Source organism: Falco rusticolus, chromosome 4 (genome assembly GCF_015220075.1).
Source record: "Falco rusticolus isolate bFalRus1 chromosome 4, bFalRus1.pri, whole genome shotgun sequence".
Taxonomy (NCBI): Eukaryota; Metazoa; Chordata; class Aves; order Falconiformes; family Falconidae; genus Falco; species Falco rusticolus.
Window position 1 is genome coordinate 2,939,313 of NC_051190.1, and position 23,948 is coordinate 2,963,260.

A 23,948-nucleotide genomic window follows, 5' to 3' on the forward strand; every position below is an offset into this window, starting at 1 on the left:
AAATGATACTCCAAGACTGTAAGCCTACCAGATGAAACTCCCATTTCCCTGAAGCTAAAACCGTTGTGCAGAAATCTAACTCCCAGGGTCTAATTTCTCTTCAGATATGACATGTCTACTTGAGATAATATGAGGATGTGGGCTTATAGAAGAGTCCCTCCACCCTGTATTGGTATTATTTCTCATGGCCAATGTTATGTGCTGACAGCTGTTTCATAAACCCCGTTATGAAACTGAAATTGTTCTAAGACTGCAAATCTAAGCTAGGTTACAGTTGTATGGAGACTCAGTAACAACACTCTAGCTATTTTGACGGGATGTCATCAATGCTCCCTTTATATTTCATGTAAAAAGAGAATTAAAAGACCCAAAAAGTGGTAAAATCAGTTTTTTTCTAGCCTTGGGGAAATAAACTGCAGAACTGAGTAATGAAGTGTTTGACAGAGTACAAGTATTACCAATATTAATAAGTGAGCAGCATGCAGAATGAGGAATTACAGAACTTGACTGGTGTAATGCAGCCAGATTCAAGGTATAGAATCTATAGCAAACTTCCCAAGTTTATTCCAATTTGTTTTATTTGTGAAATTCCTGGAATTTGGCCCACGCTCCCCAGCAAGGTCCTTTATCCAAACATCAGCTCTAAATTTGCATAAGTAGCAGCTCAAAATTTTCCCCTAATGCTGCCTGAACAATTGTCTTTATGTGACCTTACCCACACCTATCTGACTGGTGGCTTTTACTCTGAAGCTTCCTCCCAATTTTCCTGGCCGTTTCTGCAGTATCGTCTGACCCAAAATAGAAGGCAGCTCTGGCAAATTTGTTTTCCCTGGTAGGTAAATGACATGAAGCATCTAAAGAGGTAATGCTTGTTTTGTAGAAAACATACTTTGTTTTGTATTCTAGATCTGCAAAAATCAATATAGAGTCATTAAAAACTTTAGGCTGGAAAGGACTTCTAGATGCCACCTAGTTCAACCTCTGACTTGGAAGGGACTTCTAGACACCATCTAGTCCAACCTCTGGCTTGGAAGGGACATCTAGACGCCATCTAGTCCAACCTTTGGCTCAAAGCAGAGCTAACATCAAAGTTAGATCATGTTGCTCAGAGGCTTGTGCAGTCAAGTCCTGAAGGATGGAGATTACACAAAGTGTCTTTGGGAACCTATTATGGTGCTTAATGAGCCACATTAGGCAATTTTTTCTCAATATATGCATTTGGAATTTTCCTTGTTTTGACATGTGCGCTTTTCCTTCACGCTTTTTGCTGTGCACCTCTGAGAAGAATCTGCCTCCATCCTCTCTGCTTCAGGTTATGTAAGGCTTCCCTTAAATCCCCTTTAGCTGGGCTCTCTGCAGATGAAGGAAACCCAGCTCTCCACCTTCACGCCATGCGCTCCAGCGCCCAGCTCACCCCAGCAAGCCCCCGGGGCTCCCCTCAGCCCGGCCCCTCTCCCGCTGGGCAGGGCAGGCCGGCGGGGGCACCAGGGCCGCTGCGGGAGGCAGCCCCAACCGGCCCGCGGGCTGCGCTTCCACGCTCAGCTCCGGCAGGGCTGCTCCCCACCGCCGCCGGGATGCGCTGCGCACTCACTACGGCGCTTTTTTACTACGACATCAACACCCCATCGGAACCGGAGCACCCCCGTGCAGCGGCCATCACCACGGTGGAGGAAAAGGCAGGGTTTAGTCCCGTCCTCCTCATTTGTCAGCACCGCCGTTTGCGGCGACATAAGCGTACCTCATCCTCGCCCGTCCGTTCGCACCCCTGTTACACCGGGCGGCCGCCGGGGGGGCGGGCACGGCCCCGCAGGGGCGAGCGGCGGGGCACTGAGGGGGCGCACCCCGGTCTCGCCCCGGCGCCGTGCGGCACTCCCCGCTGAAGGGCGCCGGCGGCTCCCGCCCCAGCCGGGCTCCGTGCGGGGCCGGGCCGCCAGGCAGCGAGGCGGGCTGAGGGCCGGGCTCCGCGCGGGGCCGGGCTGAGGGCCGGTGTGCCCGGCAGCGGGGCGGGCTGAGGGCCGGGCTGAGGGCCGGTGTGCCCGGCAGCGGGGCGGGCTGAGGGCCGGTGTGCCCGGCAGCGGGGCGGGCTGAGGGCCGGGCTCCGCGCGGGGCCGGGCTGAGGGCCGGTGTGCCCGGCAGCGGGGCGGGCTGAGGGCCGGGCTCCGCGCGGGGCCGGGCTGAGGGCCGGTGTGCCCGGCAGCGGGGCGGGCTGAGGGCCGGTGTGCCCGGCAGCGGGGCGGGCTGAGGGCCGGGCTCCGCGCGGGGCCGGGCTGAGGGCCGGTGTGCCCGGCAGCGGGGCGGGCTGAGGGCCGGGCCAGCCCCGCCTCAGGCGCAGCCGGTGACCTACGGCGCGTGCGTGACCCCGCCTCCCCGCCTCCGGTCACGTGGCCGAGGCGGGGTGACGTCACTGCTCCGTGCCAGCAGGCCTTGCCTGAAGTAAAGGGCGGCGGAGCCGGTGAGCGGTCCGTGCGCGTGCCGGTGGCGCTCAGGCGGAGGCGGCTCTGAGGGCGGCCCGCACCCCCACCCCCCACCCCCCACCCCCCCGCTCTTCCAGCCCCCGCCGGAGGCCGGTGCGTCCTGGGGCCTCGGGGCGCTGGGGTCGGCTGCCCGTGGGGCTCCCGGCTGGGAGAGCCTGGGGGCGGCCGGGAGCGGGGATTGCAGCCGTGCCTGGGCGGGCGGGGGTCGCCCCGTGGGGTGGGCGGCTCCGGGCCCCCGGCCGGGAGCTTGCGGGGCCCGTCGTGTCCCGGTGCTGAGAGCGGCCTCTCCGGGCCATCAGTGCTACCGGGAACGGGGCAGGCGCTCTGTGCCCCTAAAAAGGGCTTAAAAGCGGGCGCAGCCAAGTAGCAGCTTTTCCGCAAAGGCAGCGGCAGGGAGCGGTTTCCTTTGCCACCTGCATCTAGAGGCCTCCCAGGTACTCAGCTTGGGAACAGGGAATAAAAAGCCTTGTCTGAAAGCTGGAGATCTTAGGGCATTTTATGATTTTGGTTTAAAAGCTGTAACTTCGTGGTAGTTTTAATCATACAGATTGAGTTGGTCAAGGGGAAGACAAATATTAAAAGCCCTGGTATGTTTTACACTTAAAACGTTCCTCCATTAGATCAGTTTGAAGTCTCTTTGTATTGAATAACAAATGTTGGAACCTACAGTAGTGATAACGCATCTATACATTGGATGATCTGTGCTGATTATACCAGTTAAACTTTGTACCATCACAGAACTTAGGAGAGGCTAAAGCACGCTGGCAAATCTTTTTCACCTGAAGCACATGGTTATGAGCCCTTTTAAACTTGGGAGTTTATCCTGCTTTTTTCCTCTTTATTTATTGTGTTCTTCTAGTGACTGCTACTACTATTAGAACTGTAGGTGAATTCCTGTATGCAAGTTCTGCAAAATACATACGTTTGATCTTTTAGTTCAGTATTCTAAAATTTGCTGTGTGAATTTACCTTGGCTTACTGATCTTGCTGTAAGAAGGCACCTAAGTGACATTTCCAGAAGCGTCAGTACATCAGAGGTTGTATGTGTTTCTCTGTTTGCTGGGCATAGCATAGTGAGGCTCACTGTTCTTACTCCTTCCGTTTTACAGTAACTCTTAGGTGCAGCAATAATGAAATTAAGTAGGGTGTTAAAATTCGTTCCTGGTGGATGCTTTTAGGCTGGTATTTTCAGTGGATCTTCCTCAAGTACTGCTGGGTACTGTCATTTGGCTTCTTGGTCGTGTAAAATGTTTGACAGTACACTTTACTGTTGAGTATATTATCAGCTTTTTGAGGTGTGGGGGGAAGGCCCAATGAAAGACCTTGCCTGTTTGAAAAGTTGAAAGAAGACTTGAAGAAAATTGGAAAAGAGTAAACTTTTATTCATGGTAGTACTTGTCTGGAAAGGAAAGTAAAAAAGTAAAACCTTTATGTTGATTATTCTTATTATTTTTTAAAAAATGTTAAATAATACTTTCCAAGCTTCTGAAAAAAAGGAGATGGGGATTTAGTGGTTTAGTATTGACTAGGCAGCTACTGAACCTTTGAATAAAAGTTTTATTACGGAAGCTTTGGCATCAAGTACCATGTAGTCTGACTTGATTCTAACATCTATATGGCAGACAATTGTTTGCCTGTTTTGTGATAAGCTTTCTGTGACATTTAGTGGCAAAAAATTTAAATATATATATAAAAAGATTTAAGGCCTATGTAGTAGTAAAATTGAAATGTTCACTGATATATGTTACTACTTCTACATGTTACAAGCAGAAAAAGAGCTTTATAAAAATGGTCAGAAAATTCCATGCAGTTAATTCTGCTGTTTATAGTTCTAGTACTTGCAAAGTTTCCAGAATCTAACTGATCTTTTTTTTCATGTCAATAAAAAGAGATTTGAGAGGTTGTTCAAGTAAGCTATCAAAGTTCACTGCCACACATTCAAGCTGCTGTTAATTTTTTTAAGAAAAATTAAAAAAAAAAAAAAAGAGGGGAGGAGGAGATAACAAAATGGCGTATTTGCAATATGCCAGTTAGAGCAAGATATCATGACAGAACTGAAGCATTTAGCTTTCACCATGAAAAATGTGGAAAACCTCAAACCTATACCCCAAAAACCACATTCCACGGCTTACCAGCAAGTAAGGAAAGCATTTACAGTAGAAGGAGGTAAGCTCTAAAAACTGAATGTTGAAGACATAGCTAGATTACACTGAAGACTTTGTTTAAGGAAGTATCATGTAAAGAAGAGCATAACTGTGTCTTTCAGAGAAGACTCTTTGGCAGTTATTAAGAAATCAAAGCCACCTCTCATTCCCTTCCCCCTGTTCTAAAAAGCATGAAAGAAAAGGATGTAAGCTCGGTTTCTGTTGCACAAGTGACTTCACAGGACAATATACTTGGAACTGTTCAATTTGATCCGAGCTACAGTACAGCAGAACTGTAGTGCATCTATTTATATTGGTGTCCGATAATACAGCTATGATGGGAACCTCATTTTGACTTTCCTATATGTAAAATCCTACTATTGATCCATGTGTAAAGGTGACGGGGCTTTGTGAAGGATCAGCAGCAAAAGGCAATCACCTGGGATGATGCTGTGCAAACTAAAAAAATTTAGTCTTTAAAAATTAGTTGAAGGAATCATCTGTAGATCGTTTGAGTTGATATGGTTGATCTGATAAGTGTTGTGAACAAAACCTAAATTTATAGCTGTTGATCTTCCTTCTGGACTCAGAAAACAGCAGGTGCTAGCTTGGTAGATGGATGTGTTGTGGTAAATAGATAGGAGCATATGTTCATATCTTTGTGAGTAGTTTTAAAACTAATATTTTAAAATTTATATTTAAATATATAAGAAAAACTTGTTTGCAACATCTATGTTTATCTTAGCTAGATAGTCAGTGACAGAAGGACCTTCCTGCCCCACATGTATATTTGAATACTCTGTCATGGACTGTGTCTCTGAAACTTGCATCTTCATATGTATAGGTATAGACATGGAGACAATTACTAAAAGTAAATAAAGGAGGTTCCGAGGGCAAGATTTTTATTTGATGAGTTTTCAAGGAAATAGGCAGACTGAGCTGAATCGCCTGACAGTGAATGCTCCTGCTAACATGAGCAAAGGGACTGTTACATCTAGTTGAAGCAAAGGCTTACAATAGCGCGGTTCAGATGTTTCACTCCTCATTCTGGGGTAGCATCTAAAATTCTGAAATTTGTAAATGTTGTGAATAGAAGACTGTGTGCTTACAGGAATACCATTCAGCAAATGTGAACTAGTGATTTGGGTTATGTAAAAAAATAAATATATGCTCCCCATATGCAACGACCTTTAGGAGGGAAGAGCTGTAAGGAAATGTGGCTTGTACATCACATTGGCTTCCTCGTGGCTAGTGCAACTTTTAAGGAAGTTCTGGGTTTTGTTTCCAGCTTGGCCCTTTACTGTCTGCAAGACTTTTCTTGGCTTTAGTTTACTTTTGCTATCTTTACTTGTTAATTTGTAAATGTGTTCAACTAAATAAGTGTTCAGCTCTCACCGCAGGCTGACAGTAAAGACCTGGCTAAATGAAATGTTAGCTTGGATTTTAAATGCTATCAGAACTTAAATAGTACTAATAGGTTTGTAGATGGATAGATAGAGATAGCAGAAGGAATGCAGATACAGTGTGTTATCATTTTGTTACGTTTATCTGTGGCAGTGCAATACAAGATACAACTCAGAAGTACATGGTTCAGATGTAGTATCCTAAGTAACAGGAGAAATTGTGGAATGGCTGTCAGGAAATCAAATCCTTCTAGGCAGCTTGGCCAAACAGAACGTATACTTGCCTTTCATAATTTCACATACAAGAAATTGGAAGGATATTGCTTAGACTAAAAGGACTTCTGATTTTAAAAATTGGAGTTGCTTAGACATTCAGAGGATTAAGGCTTTCTGCACTTCAACCCAACAAAATGTATTAAACCCAAGCTTTGAGTAGTCATGAGCAATACGGTCAATTGAGTATATACTTATCAGGTGTATCTGCTTTTACAGAATTCTGTTTAACAGCAATCATTAACTGAAATCATGGCAACTGCTAGTAGTGAGGTGCAGCATCCTGTAGATCCTGGAATTTCAAAGCTGCAGTTTGTTCCCTTCAGTAGTGCCTTGGATGCAGGATTCTGGCACGAACTAACCCAGAAGAAACTCAATGAGTACCAGTTGGATGAGACCCCAAAAGTTATCAAAGGATACTACTACAATGGTAGGTAGAAACTGAACATCTTGCTTAGTAATTTGGGTTTCTCCTGTCAATGCCTCGAAGTATTTGTGTAACATATTTTAGGTGTTTTGCTGAAACATTAGAAAACACGGGCGGGTGAGTTGTGGATTCTGGTGTGCCTGTGGGTAATTTATGATTTATATAGATTAAGTTCCCTCTTTTTGTTAACATATTTCCATTTAAAAGAAGCATGTTGCTGCTTTTTGTCCAGGTGATCCTTTGGGTTTGCCAGCTCGCTTGACATTGGAGTTTAGTGCCTTTGATATGTAAGTACATACCATGGTTTACCTCAGATTGTATGTGAAGATGCTTTCTTTGCATAACAGTAATGGTTTGCTATATAATATTACTTGGAGAAATTCTACGTGAAAATAAATACATGCTTTCATGAACTTTAAAACAGTGGCGAGACTGCTTTGAGTTGCAAATATAAACTTCCTGTGTCTGAAGTTGTGTATTCTCCTAAAGGGCCAAGTTTAAAATATGCTGATAAGTCTTAAATTCACTCACTGTATGAATAAAAATTTATATAAAATACCACTTTTTTCCCCCATTTTTTTCAGCTCTTCTGCATAAGAGAGGATATTTCAGTCATCTAACTTCATTTTTTTCCTTAGATCTTTATTTACTGAGAATTTGTCATTACAATTAGGATTTTAGAATAGCTTTTACAATCCTTAGTTGTTAAATTGTAATGTCTTCTAAAGTATTTAACTTTATGACTGGATTTTTTTGATTTTGCTTTTAGCCCCAAAGTGAAAGGTAAACTAAAGCTGCTCAGTGTGCACAGCATAAATGAGCTTTCATTTTCAACATGGTTTTAATTTACAGCAAATGTCGAAGTCAGGAACAGATGTCTTTGTAGTTAGTGTCTTGTTTGTTTTAAATTGGTGGATTATGAAGTTGTAGATCACATAAGTGACTTTCTCTGCTTTGCAGGGTGAGGATGTTAGGAACCTAGTGAGGCTTTGTGCATTTTGAGATAATTTCTTAGGAGGTACTATTCCATTGATTATTATGGAAGAACTTTTAGGTACAATACTGAAAACATATTCAGCAAAGTGTAATTGGAAGAAAGCTGTGACTTTGGGAACAAGAATTTCAGATTAGGGAGAAATGGATGGTACCATGGTATTTAGCTCTCAAATTTTGTGACAAAAATAAAATTATGAAAGGTCCATTTATGTAGTGTTTAGTTATTCCTTCTACGGTAGTAATTTTCTGTACTTTAGGTAGTCAGTTTGGATGATCATGAGGAGTTCCCTTTTGCCTAAAAATTTTTGGAAACTACATCATATGTATTTATTATGTAACAAACATTTTCTGCATCTCAGTTTTAGTAGTGGTCAAAAACATACCAGTTTGGGAGAATGATGTTAAAGGAGTCAGTGAAATCAGTCTGGTCTATAAATTAAGGGAATATTCTATTTTTTTAACTTAATTTACATTCAGAAGGAGGAAAAATACATACTGTGTTTGCAAACAGCAGCTTCTCCAGCTGGTGATGTTACAAACTAGAAAAGCTACTCAATCTTTTGTCTGGTTTAGACTTCCTTTGGGATTTTTTTAAACATAAAATTTTAACTGAATAACTCTTTATGTGAATAAAATACTGACATCTAAAATTAAGTCTTAATAATTTTTTCTTAGTGAAAATCACATTTGTCATGGATAATATATATTTGAACAGAATTTTAAGTCTTTGATCTGTGATTTAATGCTGTCTTGCTTAGAGATAATACGGATGCTTGATATATTTTTGAAGTCATAATGTAGATATGTATTTGCTTGAGTTATTATACCAATCCATATTCAATAAAGCACTATGATCATAAAAATGTTTTTATTAGAACTGTAGTTAACTTTTGTTACTGTGCCTCATCATTTGACGGTTGCAGGGCAGCCTTACACCAGAGGATAGCTACTGCTGCTACTGCTACTACTGCTGATCATGTTAAAGGCATTAGTATCCAGTTCCCAGAGGTTTCTTTCTTTTATTCAGGAATGCTTCAGTACCAGCGCGATGCTGTCCTGTTTTTGGAACATTGTATAATACCAACACTTTAGAGACTTTCAGATCTTGTGATAAGAGGTCACTTCTGGAAAAAGAAGCAAATGAGGTAACCTTAAAAATCAATTCAACTGGTAGAAAGGATTTGGAAATAACCAGTGAAGTGCTTTACAGTTTCTGCCCCAAATATGGGAGATACTGTCCATACTTTCCCATATAGTAGCCTCAGGATTTAACTTATTCTGGAAGAAATAGTTTGACATTTGCTTTTTACTGTTCTTTACGAGAAATTAGGCAGTAGCTAATTGTACTTGGAGGACTTAATTCAGTGTTCTACTAGGCTGCATTTTAAGCTTAACAGTACTAATGGAACTACCAGAGACTTGAATTCTGTAGAGCACATTTTTAAAATTTGTCTTGACATCCAGAAACCAGCAAGTACGTGGTTTAAAATCTAAAGATCGCTGTGATACATCTGTGTGACAAAGTGATGGGGAAGCTCCAGAACAGCAAGAAGACATAAAGCAAGAAAAAGGTGGCTGTAAAAGGAAGGGGCTAGTCTGCTTGCACTGTAATTAACTAAATTAAATGTCATGGCTTGATGAGAAGTAAAAGTCAAACTAAGGCAACCTTTTACTTTCTGAGACACTTCACTTTGACCAGTCCTTGATTCCTTTGATTAGATTGATTGTCTGTCTGCTGGCCTTGAGTAGCAAAGTTTTCATGCATAGCTTCACTCAAGGCTATGAATTTTTTCTGTTCCTGTGGCCTAGTAATTCCCTGCCAGTGGTAGGTACAATGCAGTGTCTATCTTTAGGGAAGATCAGAATGCTTTATTTGCTAGTGTGTGTGTGTGTTTGTTTGTTTGTTTGTTTGTTTTAAGACAAAGATGGAATGGGTCTGCCTTGTACAAGTATTACAGCTTCTTGTCTCACTGACTTGCAGTGTACTGCCTTCTTTCAAGTCTCCATTTTTTTTGGTCAGATTTCCCAGTAGCTTATTCGCATACCTAGTATCTATAGAGCCCCATGAATTGGAAAGATAAGAATATGGTAAAGGGCTATATTAATATCACAGTATGTTCTATATTGCGCTAGTGTTAATGGTTCGTATACATGAAGGACTGGTCCTGATAAGGTTTGTTTTGTTCCATTTGATACTCTGTGCTTGATCCATGGATTAATGCTCCTCTTGTTCCATAATTTTTGTTAAGAGTGCATGCCTGAGTATTACCTTTAGAATCCTTTCAGTATAGATAAATAGCATAGATGAGATCAGTTAGGAAAAGATCACAGTGTATTACTGAGAGCGTTAATTTCAGTATTTTAAGTGGAGCTGGAAGAATTAAAGATTTCTGTAGCTGTTCTCATGCTACTTTAGTGTTTTATTTCTCTGTCTTTTCTCTTGCTTCTTGTCCCCGTGATCAATGACAGATATGGGAATCAATAAAATCTGGAGCTGCTCTTGAAAACCCTATGCTCTTGAACAGGTTTCTGCTGCTGACATTCGCAGTGAGTAATGATAATATGTCTCATACTTAGAGCATTGAAATTGAAATGGTAAAGTTTCTTTTTTAGGAGAAATGTTGTATTAGTATTAGCATATTACTATTACCAGGATTGTTCTCGAATGACTTTAAAAATTTGAAAACATTTTAAAAAACCTAATAAGACATTCTGTACAGATATCAAATATTTTAGGATGTATTCGTTAAAAAATGCTGGTGCCATCATGTAGTCTTTTCTAGAAACGTGTAAGATTATCTGACAGCCTTGTAGATATTAGTTAAAAGTGGAGCAATTGTTTCACGTTTAACAAATTGGAAGTTTTAATAAATAATGCTCCAACTAACAAAACCTGAAGTATTGTACATACATTATCTGTTTAAATCTTAAATGAAAACATATACAAAGGGAAGTCTTAGAGTTTCTTAAATCATGACACAGTGCCTTGTGAAGAGAACTATGGTTAGCATCATCAACCATTAATTTTGAATAGTATTCCAAACCACAATTTACTTTGATTTGTATCTTTATTATCTAATTTTACAAATATTTTTTTTTATAGGATTTAAAAAAATACCATTTCTATTACTGGTTTTGCTACCCTGCTCTCTGTTTCCCTGATGGAATACATATAATTCAGAAACCAGTGTGTCTTGGTGACAGATTCCCATCACATCAGGTATTCAAAATACTAAATGTTATGAAATCTGTAACACTAAGCAGTTTTGTGGACTGTAAAACAATTTCGCATGTACTGAATTCATTTGTGAATCTGACTTCTTTTAAAATCTTCACTTTTCTTACTTCCATGTGGATTTTTTGTATACCTTTTTTTATTATTATATAAAATCTCTCAGCTTAACATTAGTACAGCTTTATTCATTTAGATGCAGATGGGCAAACGGTTGTTGAACAGGGAGTTATGTTCATTTTAATTTTTATATACAGCTTGTTGAATATATAGCTACATTTTTGAAACGCATTATATTTTTAAGAAACTTTTTTAAAGGGCTACCCTCTGGGAGAGCTAAGTCATTAGTAATTACAAAGTTGTTAATAAAAATGCATGATTGGACAATAAAAATAAGTGGATGAGGAAGGGTGTGTTTTTAGGAGAAAAGTTAACACTTTTTTTGTAATTTATTTCATATTACAATGCAAAAGGATGAAAAGAACTTATTTGCCCTCGTGTGCCTTCTTGCTTTGACAAAAGTTAATGCAAAACTTTGAATGGCTTCTTAATGGCATAATAATCAGGGAGAAATGCTTAGTTTCCTTCTTCTCAGAAGACCCTCGTTAGTTCTGTGGTAATAAATAGTGTAAAAATACCTGTCATGATCTAAAGACAGTGTTTAACTGAACACTGAAAATCCATGTAATGGAATAAATTGAATGGGACTCTGTTGACACTTTCTCTAATAAAAGAGGGACAGATTTACTTTCTTATAAAGCTACTGTGACTATCAAATGAGATTTTTATCTGGTTTTAATTTTTACGGGTAGATCAGTTTGCGGCAATGATAATGATGCTTCTGTTTAAGTTTGCATTGACAAATGGTGGTTTAGCAACTTAATTTTTGGGTTCAGTTACTGTGGTCATTGTGGTCTTTAAATCTTCTGAATGTGCTGTATTCCAAGACTGGATGGGCTAGCCTTCCCAGATGCTAAAAACACTTTCTGTGGTTCTGTATAAGATTGTTAAAACTGTTGGTTACAGTTATCTTCTTGCTTTTAGATTCAGGCGCTTCAGAAAGCATATGATGAACTTTGCCAGAAAGAGGGGGTTACAGCCTTGCCTTATTTTTTAATCAAGTATCATGACAATTCTGTTGTGATATCTCTACTGAAAAAGTGGGATGATTTCTTCCAAGACCAAGAGGGAAAGGTAATGAGAATTTTATGTCTTTTTATAGCCTACAAATGTTTAATTTACAAATGGTTTGAAAAATGCCTGTAATACTGAGCTGGGCACAAAGGTTGGCTGATGAATAGACTAGGTGAGTAGCTGAAGACCAGCAGCTTGGATCGACTTTTGTGTTAAGTGTCTTTAGTTATTACATAAAAGCCTAATTACATCAGATTAATGGTCAGATTGAAAACAAAATTATTTGTGCTTTGTCTGCTTCATTATCAAAACGGAAAGAGCAGAAGTTTATGAGTTTGCATAGTGATTAAAGTTTTCCAACCACTTTACCTACAGTGATACAATAATGCAAAACATGTATTGTTTGTGGACTAAAACCTGGTACTCGTATTTTATGTATTTGTTGGTTGTGGTAACAATAATCAGGGAACACTGTATGTGAGTTTTCAACTTTTCATTGTGTGTTTTACCTCACGTACATGTTAAAACTTGAGAGCTTTGGATAAAAATAGCTGGGAATCTGTATATGATGAATGTTCAAGGTAGTGCTTTGTAATTTGGAAGATTGATGGATTGTGCACCAGAAGAGGCTGGGGTACTTCTTCTGTTAAATGCAGACACCATGCATGTCCTTTGAGTGTGAGGTGAGTACTATCCATTGCTATCAGTTAGGGAAGAAATACAGTGATACATGAAGCAGATGTCATCACAGCAAGAGTTGACTGGCTTGGTTGGCTTGTGTTTATGTACATTGAGTTCTGTTTAGGATCATGTTGCTCAGCTGGTGACATTTGCTAGGCCTTTCTGAATGCTTTACTGTCTATTTTTGGTGAACTTCAAACTTTTTAATCTTTCATGTCATTGAAGTGTTAGAAAATAAAACTGAGTTATGGTGAAGAGCTAGTAAGTGCAAAAATGTTTGTTTTTTTTTAAGGAGGCGTTGTAACACTTTATAAAAGTAATTTAGTTCTCTTTTACAGTACTCAGTCTTCAATTATTTTTTTGGTTTTCCAAATCTGTTTTTCTGAAATGAAGACCTAGGTCCACAGTTCTTAGTAAAACAAGAATGTAAAGGTTGAGATTTTAAATGGTAGTGTAACTACAGTAATGGGCCACAGATAAGATTGTACTTAATTATATGGGGATGTTGTCAATATGAGAGAAATCTGCAATCATCTGGAATATATTTCTTCATTAACATTCACTTTGGAGGGAAACACTACAATTTTAGATCTGTCGGATAAGATTTATTGCATCAATACTGCCTGTAGAGTTTGTTTGTATTTAAGTAAGCCAGCTGAAATTGCTCCCCTGGAAGTAAAATATGTTTTTTCTGTTGCTGAGTGAATTTTCTGCTAGTTTATGAAACTGAATCAACTTACTGAGGGGTCTTATGCCTGCTTGAGTCAGCAGTTGCAAAACAGCAGCAGTGTATGCCTGGGAGGAGGGATGGGGAGTGGGCCGCTGTTTCTTCTATTTGCATCCATTAGATTGGCTCATTTGCATTTCAGACTGTTCTAGGGACACCTCACAGATGTGGCAGAGTTGTGACCAGACACTCTAGGCCCATCTATAGGCAAAGAAGCAGGAGGGAAGAGCTCTGTAGATGTGAGAGATACAGGTATCGCTAGTGATGGCTGAGTTCAGACTTTCAGCGTATCTAAAGGCAGGCAGTGGCACCTTTCTAATATCTGGATGTTTTGGTTCTGCATTGATTGTGAAGTAAACTCCTAGTTTAGATGCCTCAATTATGAGTATGGTATTACATTGGTTGAACAAGAGACAGAACGTCCAGTTCCTTTATTTAGGTCCCATTTTAAAGGTTGGCTTTACAAGGGATTATGCTGTTTTTTCCTTTGACTTGACATCTTGCTGGCCTGTCCCCTTTCACTTTTTGATCATCCCGAAAATCAATACAGAATTTTTTTTTGAGAGCAAGCCTTCAGGTTTTGGGCTTCTCCCATAATAGTGTGCTTAAGGAAGGTAATGAAGGTGCACATACTGTAGTGAAAAGTAAATGTCCATAAAGAAGCTAAACTGAACAAATCTCACAGCTGTGGCAGGTGCTTGACTGAAATCTCATGTGTCCATGTGTTAAACATTTGTAAATATGTAAAATGTGTGAGTAGGCCTTCTGTGTCCAGGAGTTTCAAGTTAAAAATGCCAGATAACTTTTACTGTGAACTGAATATCTGTATGGATAGATGACTTATTTAGAGCAATTTTATTTGCAGGTGACAGTTGGAGTTTATGATCCATGTAATTTATCCCACAATCCAGGATGGCCACTGAGAAATTTCCTGATCCTGGCAGCCCACAAATGGTATCTATTTTATTCTTTCCCACAAAGATTATGTATTGGTTGATATCAAATTAGGCATTTTTTTCCCCCCATGGCACTTTTCTGCCATCAGTCACCTGAGATGTAACTTTTAACTTTGACATGACTCACTTTTAGTGTTTCTGATTTTGTATATTATTTTGGTTTTTACTTATGTCAGTCACAAGTTCCTATTATTCCTGATCCCCACATGAAGGCATGTACCTGGAAATACATGCTTCAGACCCTGCCAATACCCTCTAGCTGTTTCAGATCTTGTTTAAAGTATTCTATGATATTATGTAATAGTGCCAAGTAATAGTAGACCGAAATTTTGAAAACCAAATACTCTTAGGTTTTCTTGTAGTGTACCTCCTTGAATTTTTAGTTGAGTAGAAGTTGGGAAGACAGGACATAGTTTTACACTTAGTATTTGGCAAAAAAGTGTCTATTAAAATACCAAATAAATTTGAGTTGCTGTAACAAAATTGTAATTAATTTCCATTTTCATAGTTTTGGCATTAACATTTTTATTACAAAGGAAAGAGCAGGGAGAAGAAATGCTCAGTTAGATGTGGCATTTTCTGGGCTGCTAGCTGAACTGTAGCATAGAAGGATGTGTAAGTGCCCAGAGAGCTTTACACATTCTGGGATTCAGAGGTTTTTAGGCACTGAAGTTCTAATTGTTTGATTTGGAGATTTGAATCATAAGGAGGAAAAATGATACTATATTGCGAACTAGGAGGGTCTTGCTTTTGCTGTGGCAGAGTACATCATGTCACTGCACGTGTGCTCTAGTGTTTTCCTGCTTTTTATTCCTCAGTTACACAGTTTGTCCAGCAGCATTGTGTAAATGAGAGAAGACAGGCTGACAGTGTCACTTCTTTATTGTTTCACAACAAACTAGTCATATTCACATACTAAGCAATTGTTTTTATTTATACATGATTATAACAACAGTGTTCCAGTACTAATAGAAAAAGCCTTATTCAGAATCTGCCGGAGACTAAACCTGTGTGAAACAGTGTTTAAAAGCAGTCCCTTTCCTATTAAAGAAGTTGCATGTCCCTGTCTTTATCTTTTTTTAATTGGCAGGGGCAGCATCCTCCAGTCAGTTGAAGTGCTCTGCTTCAGAGATAGGACCATGCAAGGGGTGAGAGACATAACACACAGCATTATCTTTGAAATAAAACTTCCACAGAGAACCCTTGGCCCAGGTAATCCATTTTAAAAAACCGAAAAAAATCCTTTCCCATTTTTTTCCCTCTCCTCAATCGGTGTGAAGATGGGAAAAAAATTAATAATACTAAATCATTGCTTATGCTAAGTTATCTCAAATGCATTTTAAATTGTTTGAATTTCTGTTAAATGTCTATAAAGCAAATGGTTCCTTCTTCAAAAAAGAAAAAAGAGACCATATTTTATTTTTTTTCTCTTTATATTCTGTTTCTGATTTAAAAAAGAAGAGTCCTAGTGTCATACAAAATACAAAAGCCAGGCAATTAACCTCTTTTTTTTTCTTGTTAAATTTGTATGCAGGCCCTCAGCTAGAAAAAATGCATATGATAGTGAATTTATATGATGCAAACTTCCCTGTATATTTCTAAAATGATAGAAGTCTGCTACAGAGTGGGAATTGTTTCTTCAATCCCATAGTGAGGTAGGCAGATGTATGTCCAAGCAATAAACTTGTAACATTAGAACATAATCTTAAATTCTGTCTACAGGACAGTATCACAAAATTTCTGTTTCATCCAAGAAGTTCTGAATACTTTGGTTATTTTATATATATATATATACACATATATATATAAAAATATAGTTATTATATAATTAGGATATATAATTCTTTACTGAATTTATAGATGGGGTCTAGGGAACGTGAAAAGATGGTTGAACTTTCAAAATATACTGAGTTCTGAATTACGGATTTACTGAGTCTGAACCTACCGGTCTGACATTAAAGATCTGGAGGCTTGATGAGGCTTGCCATCTCTGTCCTAAATTTGAAGCAAGCTGAACAGACAAAAGCAACACATCAAACACCTGAGAGTAAAGGACTTCTCCAAGAAGCAGTGCTTTCAGTTGATGTAAACCAGCAAAATTTGTATAGCAACTTACACTAGGTTGTTAAGATGCAGATTATTTAAGTATAGGTTTTGAATTTGTTTGTTTTTTTCCAAGAAGGTTAAATCCAACAAAATTTCATTATTCTATCCTGTGATATTAAGGCTTTCATTCTTTCTTTCTTTCTGCCTTCCTGTGTTTTTTTTTTCATGTCAAACAGGTTGTCCCAAAGCTGTTGGATGGGAGAAAAACCCAAAGGGAGCCATAGGTCCAAGGATGGTGAATCTCAGTGAATGCATGGATCCAAAAAGGTTTGTTTATTATCTTTTCAGTTTCTATGGTTTTCTTTACTTGGGCTTAAGGCGTAACAAGTTGAAGTGTGAAGTTCAAGGACTATCTGTCTCTGTTAGGTAACAATATGCAGTAACATATACTGTGCATTGTTTGGATTGTCATATTGGAGGTAAGGTCTTTAATAGAGTGAGCGCACTGCCTGCAGCAGAAATGTTTGCAGTTTTTGACTCTAGCTTAAAATTTCAAATGCATTATATTTAAAAAGGAGTGGAATGTAGCTCATAGTGTTACAGGCCTGTGGTTTTCATAGAATTCTATAACTTGCAGGTTATTAAATAATGAAAATAAGCATGGAGGAAAGTTCAGCCTTTTGGAACTGTTACGAGTGTGACAGGAAAGAGCTCAGGAAACATCACCTTAGTGATTTTTATCATTCTGTACATCATGTATGGGCAATGGATTGAAAACAGCCTCATTGCAGAGCCTGTTGGCTCATCTGCTTTCACGGACTACATGTGTGTTCTTGACTTTGAAACACTGTGGGAGTGTGTTGATCTAATGATTTAGATTAACATTTTACTTACCAAGCTAAGCCATTTTCATCTTGCAGTTGTGGCAATTCACAGTATGTTCATAAGATATTAGAGAAGGTTCATTTGAGAGTTCTTAATTCTTTAAGCAAATGCTGTAAGTAAACTTGACCTTTACTTGTATGCATGCTCACTTCTGTTAATTCCCACAGAGACTGTTGGTAATATGCCAACCTTGGCAACTGCCATCTTAAATCCTCATTGAACAAAAAATTTACTGGATACTGCAAAAGTTTATGGTGTATAAGGGAATGAAACTGTCAGGAATCTGAGAACTGTGATGATCTGACATGATGGGAGTTTTAACACCCTCTGTTCTGACAAATACAAAGATCTGACACTAGGTTGAGCATGGATTTCCTACCTCATTTTCTTTCTAAAACTTTCAAAAAGAACTAACCATGTTTTTTAGGGGGCAAGTGTAATATTTCATGTTAAGGACAGATGTAACTGAATACAGGAAACCAGTTAATTTTAAAAAAGAACAAAAGGTTATGGACAGATAGTCTCTGTCTTATCATTCAGCATCTTGGCTGAGATGCTGTTTTTGTTTTCATGCTTGCATCATTTTGTTACTAAAATTTTAATTTTGGATTGTCACCTTTTTCAGAAGTCCTTAGAGACTTTTTCCAATTCGTAAGGAAATAAGTGGCTTTAGTAGATTTTATACCAAGTCCAGAGTGGCTAACTGACACCTTTTCTGTATATCCTAGCTTTTGAAAGAGAACACTTTCCTGCCAGAATTTCATGGTTAATAACCATGTTGTCAAATGTCTACAAACTTCTCTTTTTATTCTTGTTTCAATAGTGAATTGCTCTTTTGTTTTTGAGCAGTGCAGTCGGCTTTTATAAGAATGTTGATTAGCAGTGTTCAGCCAACACATTGGTTATAAGAGGAGGTTCCAAGGAGTGTCAGGAACTGTGTGTGTATTTATATAGAATGACTTTTGGCATCTGCTGTTTGCCTGTTTTTTCTGTGTGTCTGATTGGCAGATTGTTTAAAATTTTATGGTTAGGACCCTTAAGAGCATACCGTATGTGTCACAAGCAAACAAGCAACCTAAAAAAAAGTTTTTCCTGAACTCCTTGCTATGCACTGTATCATTAGGTGGAAGTATGCTTGGGGGACTTTGTTTTTCATATTACCTGTATGTTGCATTGTTGAATTCTTTCTCTCCTTTAAAAAAAAACCAAAACTGAACTTCTTCAGTTGAAATAAAAGTAATTGGTTTGTTGAAGAAACACAACAACATTCAGAAGCGTGTTGCTATTTATTTCGTACATAGGTTAGCAGAGTCATCAGTGGATCTTAATTTGAAATTGATGTGCTGGCGGTTGGTGCCTACTCTTGATTTGGAAAAAATTGTGTCTGCCAAGTGTCTGCTTCTAGGAGCTGGTACACTGGGTTGTAGTGTTGCAAGGACCTTGATGGTAAGTCCTGAGTTAATCTTAAAAATAATCCTGTTTCTTGTAAATTCTGATTTTATTTTTTTTTTGAGCCGCTGCCATGGCACATAAGGAAAAAATTGTATTCTTTTGTATTAAAGTAAACATCAAACATATTAGTTGATATTATAAATTGCAGGAAAGAGGTAAGATCTGTAGCCAGTGGAAATAACTTGAAGTTCTGCTAATGGTAGAATAGTAGATATAAGATAATCTAAACAGAATAGTAATTTATTCTGAATTTACTTAAAAAGAGTGAACAAGAAATTCTGGAACAAATTATCAAACTAAAAAGATCAAATTCACAGCGAAGCACTTGAAGTAACTGTGCTGATGTTTGCTTTCAGGGATGTTTACCACATCCCACTGAATTCAGTAGGGTTTTAAGGGATTACTATTAGATGATATATTTGGACAGACCAAATTTTCTGTTCTTACTTTAGTGCAAGTATAACGTTGTTACTGCGAATAACTTCAAACCCTTGATCTTTCCAGAAAAATTGGACAAAACTCTTGAGTTTCTGATATTACTCTAAAGTATGTGGCTAAGCCCATTGTATTTGTTACTTAAATTACTTTCTCGTTTAGGGTTGGGGGGTCAGGAAGATTACATTTGTGGACAATGCGAAGATCTCCTACTCCAACCCAGTACGACAGCCACTGTATGAGTTTGAAGATTGTCTCAGCGGTGGGAAGCCTAAGGCACTTGCAGCAGCAGACAGGCTACAGAAAATCTTCCCAGGAGTGGTAAGATCAGTATTTCAAATGTGTTAATATGTCCCTTGGAAGAGAAACAGTGACTTTAAATAACTATTCCAAGTTCTAATAATTAAGCCTTATGAGTGGGAAAAATACTACACAGTTGTTGATTATTGACAAATTACAAGCATTGTACTTCAAGTACGCTGTACCTGTTAAACTTTATTGTAGAGACAAAAATACTTGTAATAATGAATATAATTGAGGATCATTTGAATCATCTTGTAACTTGTTGGCGGTGAAGTAAAATTTTTTCCTGTCTAGTGTGTCCTAAGGAACTTTCAGTAGTGGCTGCTTTTAATACTGTGTTTTCCCACTTTGCTCTTAAATGTGAGTGTAGACATATTAGTTGCCTATTAGGGGTTCAGAAGGTCTTGAAGACACTAATAAACGTATTCTTGAGATTTCCTATTATGCTTTACACTCAAAATTTGCAACCTTATATAAGTTGCTTTTCTACATTAAAGGCAAATACTTTAACTTCCATAAAAGGGAAGTAATTCGTAGCAGCCTGGAAAAAATATCAGTGTTGGCCTTTGACCAAAGTACTCTTCTTTTTGGGAGCCTGGTTGTAATAACTTACTATCAAAATGAAGTAGTTGAAAGGGAACAAAAGACAATAACGATTTTTAAAGTTGTTTTAGAAACTTCATGGTGAAAGATCCACCAATGGCAGCCTCTATCCTCTTTGACTCCGGGGATGTGTATCATATATACATTATTCAGTGCACACGTTCAAACACACCTAATCTGCAATGCTGAAAACCAAGTAGGTTTAAAAACAAACCCTACAAATGTTTGCAGTTCTCCCAGTTTCCGTCTTCATTTGGGGAAGAATTGATGTGGCCTATATAGACAGTGTCTCAGCTTGCTCTATCATGAACAACATTTTTTTTAATACTCATCTGGCATGTGATAGAAGTCACTCAACTGTTTATAGTTCTTGTTTTGGAATTGAGGCTATCTTAGATTGGTAGCTATAGTTACCAGAGCTCAGCTGGCAAACAGTATCTTAACCACTTACATAGTAACAATAAGTCATGCATACTCGTTATGCAATTCTGTATTTAAAATGCCCCTGATTATGTTACCAGTCAAAATATTAAGAGTTACAGTGTGGTATATAGATTTTTCCATTATTGATGCCCAGCATTGTGAACAAGCTTTACAGACGATAATTTCTAAACATTTTTATGTTTGTTTAGTTTGACCCAAGGATTGCTCTGAGCTTTTGTTCGGCTTTTATCTGCATTGGTCCTATTATTATCTGTGAAATCAGTATCAGTACTAAGTAGTAGCTCAATAAATATTTGAATATCAAAAAATGATCCCCAGTATGAAAAACTGCTAAACACTTCACTTTCTGAATTTTTGATAAGTAAATCAGAAGAGACTCTCTGAAAGATCCTAGAATTTTATTTAACCTTGCTGCACTGTAGTGTTACTGTTACTTGGTGCTATGGCCGTGGTTTAACCCCAGCCGGCAGCTGAGTGCTACGCAGCCGCTCAGTCACACTCCCCCCTGCTACCTCAGTGGGATAGGGAGGAGAATCAGGGAAAAAAGGTAAAACCTGTGGACTGAGATAAGAACACTTCAACAACTGAAATAAAATAAAACAGTAATAATAATAATATACTCATAAATCATAGAATGGTTTAGGCTGGTATGAACCTTCAAGATCATCTAGTTCCACCCACCAGCCCAGGTTGCTCCAAGCCCCATCCAACCCAGCCTTGAACACTGCTGGGGATGGGGCATAAACAACTTCTCTGGGCAGCCTGTTCCAGTGCCTCACCACCCTCATAGTGAAGAATTTCTTTCTAATATCTCATTTAAATCTATCTTCTTTCAGTTGAAAGCCATTCCCCCTTGTTCTGTCGCTACCTGCCCTTGTAAAAAGTCCCTCTCCAGCTTTCCTGTAGGCCCCGTTAGGTACTGGAAAGTCATTATAAGGTCTCCCTGGAGCCTTTTCTTCTGCAGGCTGAACTCCAACTCTCTCAGCCTGTCTCCAAAGGAGCGGTGCTCCAGCCCTCTGTTCATCTTCATGGCCCTCTTCTGGGCTCACCTCAACAGATCATTGTCCTTCTTATGTTGGGGACCCCAGAGCTCAATGCAGTACTGCAGATGGGGTCTCAGGAGAGCAGAGTAGAGGGGGAGGGTCATGTCCCTCAACCTGCTGGTCATGCTTCTTCTGATGCAGCTCAGGTTTTGGATGCCTTTCTGTAATAGTTGTAATGAAAGAGAGACAAAAAGAGAGCATGAAATAAAACCCAAGTGATGCACAATATAACTGCTCACTGCCCACTGACCAATGCCCAGCCCCTCCCCCAGAAGCAGTTGGCCCCTTCCAGCCAGCTCCCCCCAGTTTATATATTGAACATGATGGTCTATGGTATGGAATATCCCTTTGGGTAGTTTGGGTCCGCTGTCCTGGCTTTGCCCCCTCCCAACTTCTGGTGTACCTGCTCACTGGCAGAGCATAGAAACTGAAAAGTCCTTGACTGAGAATAAGCACTACTTAGCAACAACCCAAACGTCAGTATGTTAATTATTATTTGCAGACTAAATGCAAAACACAACACTGTACCACCTACTAGGAAGAAAATTATCCCAGCCAAAACCAGGAGAGATAATAATTTAGTTATAGGACTATATAACAGTAGAACAAGTACTGAGAAGAAAGCATCAGTGCAGTGTCACACAGAGCACCAACATGATGTTAACTAGGGTTTGTGTCACATAATTTCTCACTTCTTAAACATGAGAAAATGAAAACAGGAGTATTAAGAAAGAATGAATGGTTCATTTAGAAGGAATAAAAGCTGTTTGCGGAATCCTGAATGATACAGTTTTGCATGTAGAGATAAAGATCAAAAGTTAGTGTTACGAGTGGTGGTGTTAGAAATAACCAAGAAAGCAAAAGACCAGGCTGTACTATAGAATCTTGAGATTGTGAGGAGGCTTTAAAAAAAAAAAAAAAAAAAAAGTTAACCTGGAGAAGAGCTCCCAGTAATCAGGGGGAACCAATAACAATGCTTTAGTGAGCCTGTATCAATAAGTGTAGGGACATTTGTTATACACAGAAAAAAAATAATTTCCTGTTCAGTAGTAGCATATACAATGTGCAACACGTACTGTAAGAATTTTTTCTCTACCATATGCCTCAAAGGTTGTGCATCTACCACTTGATGGTACCTCTACCATCTACCACTGTTTTTCTAGCACATTATCTCCATAGTATTATGCATTCTCTTTTGTTTCCTGGTGCCATGGATGGGTCGCATCTGATCAGCCTTCAGGTTATAAGAATCTCCAGATCCAGTAGCTTCACATCCAAACAGTCCCAAAGCACCAGGACTTTACCCAGGCCAATTAAAGGCTTATTGTCAGTCCCGTGCTTGGTCTGCTGCTTAAACCTCACCACTCTCACATGCCGTCAGCACGATATTAACTATTTGAACCAGAGTTTTTACTGTTAAGCCCTGTTAATTCTTGTTAATGCTAGCATGTTGTTTCTTTGTATATTTACTGATGGTCAAACATGATACCTCTTCTCCACAAATGTGAAGCTACTGGATCTGGAGATTTTTATAATCCAGCTGACTTTGCTAGACTTCTCAAAATGGAACTGCATTTGTTACTGCAGACTGCACTGATGCTTGTTATCCAAACCATATTTATCAGTCTAAATGTCCTTGAATGAAAAATTATTTGTCCTCGATTTTGAGCCCACTCATTTCTCTTATACTAAAGGAGTAGTCAAAGCTGTCTCTTGCTGTTCAGAAACTCACACAGCCCTTTCAAGCCCATGGGAGTCCAAGCAGTAATGCTGGTTCTGAAGGCATTTTTGAACAATTGGTTTTACATTTTTGTGCAGTTCACTTGCAGTTTAATTTACTTTCTTTGATTTCACTGTAATATTTTGCACACAAAATGCAGTTTCTCCTAGTTGACTTTGAAATGCTTGACTTTTCTATGTAAATTCTTTTATTTTTATTTTTTTAGTTTTACATCCTTTCTAGTTGGAAGAGAGTAACCACCTCATCATTGCAAATGAAACAAGAAATGGCATGGAGCTTTGATTTGTTCCATTCCACTTCTAAGATTACGATTAGCTGTAGCTTAGAGTTTTATAATATAAAAAGAAGGGAGTACTCAGAAATAGCAGAATTTATGGATTCACAGCCTGTTATGACAAGTAGGTAATGCACAGAGTCATTCACCTAGCTGCTGTGGAACTTAACTTTATTGACTGTCTTATACAGTCATTTTCTGAAGTATTCAGGCATGAAACTCCATTGTATTCAGCATTTTATCATCCTTTGTACTATATTGCATGAGGGGACCAC

The 23,948-nt window shown here is 39.0% G+C and overlaps 1 protein-coding gene across 6 annotated transcripts in view; it reads left to right on the forward strand.

Moving 5' to 3' along the window:
* Nucleotides 1-2,366: 2,366 nt before the first annotated feature.
* ATG7 (autophagy related 7) overlaps nucleotides 2,367-23,948 on the forward strand; it is a 122,589-nt gene continuing 101,007 nt past the window's right edge. For 5 of the 6 annotated variants that reach the window (XR_005103805.1, XR_005103806.1, XM_037384645.1 and 2 more), the window contains exons 1-12: nucleotides 2,367-2,452; nucleotides 6,514-6,724; nucleotides 6,954-7,008; nucleotides 8,745-8,862; nucleotides 10,187-10,264; nucleotides 10,821-10,937; nucleotides 11,994-12,143; nucleotides 14,357-14,445; nucleotides 15,538-15,659; nucleotides 16,730-16,820; nucleotides 18,680-18,824; nucleotides 19,428-19,586. Coding sequence is in view for 4 of the 6 variants with exons in the window: in XM_037384645.1 (XP_037240542.1) it covers nucleotides 6,547-6,724; nucleotides 6,954-7,008; nucleotides 8,745-8,862; nucleotides 10,187-10,264; nucleotides 10,821-10,937; nucleotides 11,994-12,143; nucleotides 14,357-14,445; nucleotides 15,538-15,659; nucleotides 16,730-16,820; nucleotides 18,680-18,824; nucleotides 19,428-19,586 (1,302 nt within the window). In the remaining 2 variants the exon portion in view is untranslated. Of the gene's footprint in view, nucleotides 2,453-2,698; nucleotides 2,909-6,513; nucleotides 6,725-6,953; nucleotides 7,009-8,744; nucleotides 8,863-10,186; nucleotides 10,265-10,820; nucleotides 10,938-11,993; nucleotides 12,144-14,356; nucleotides 14,446-15,537; nucleotides 15,660-16,729; nucleotides 16,821-18,679; nucleotides 18,825-19,427; nucleotides 19,587-23,948 lie in introns of those variants that run through there. The other variant, XM_037384644.1, reaches the window with a different exon arrangement.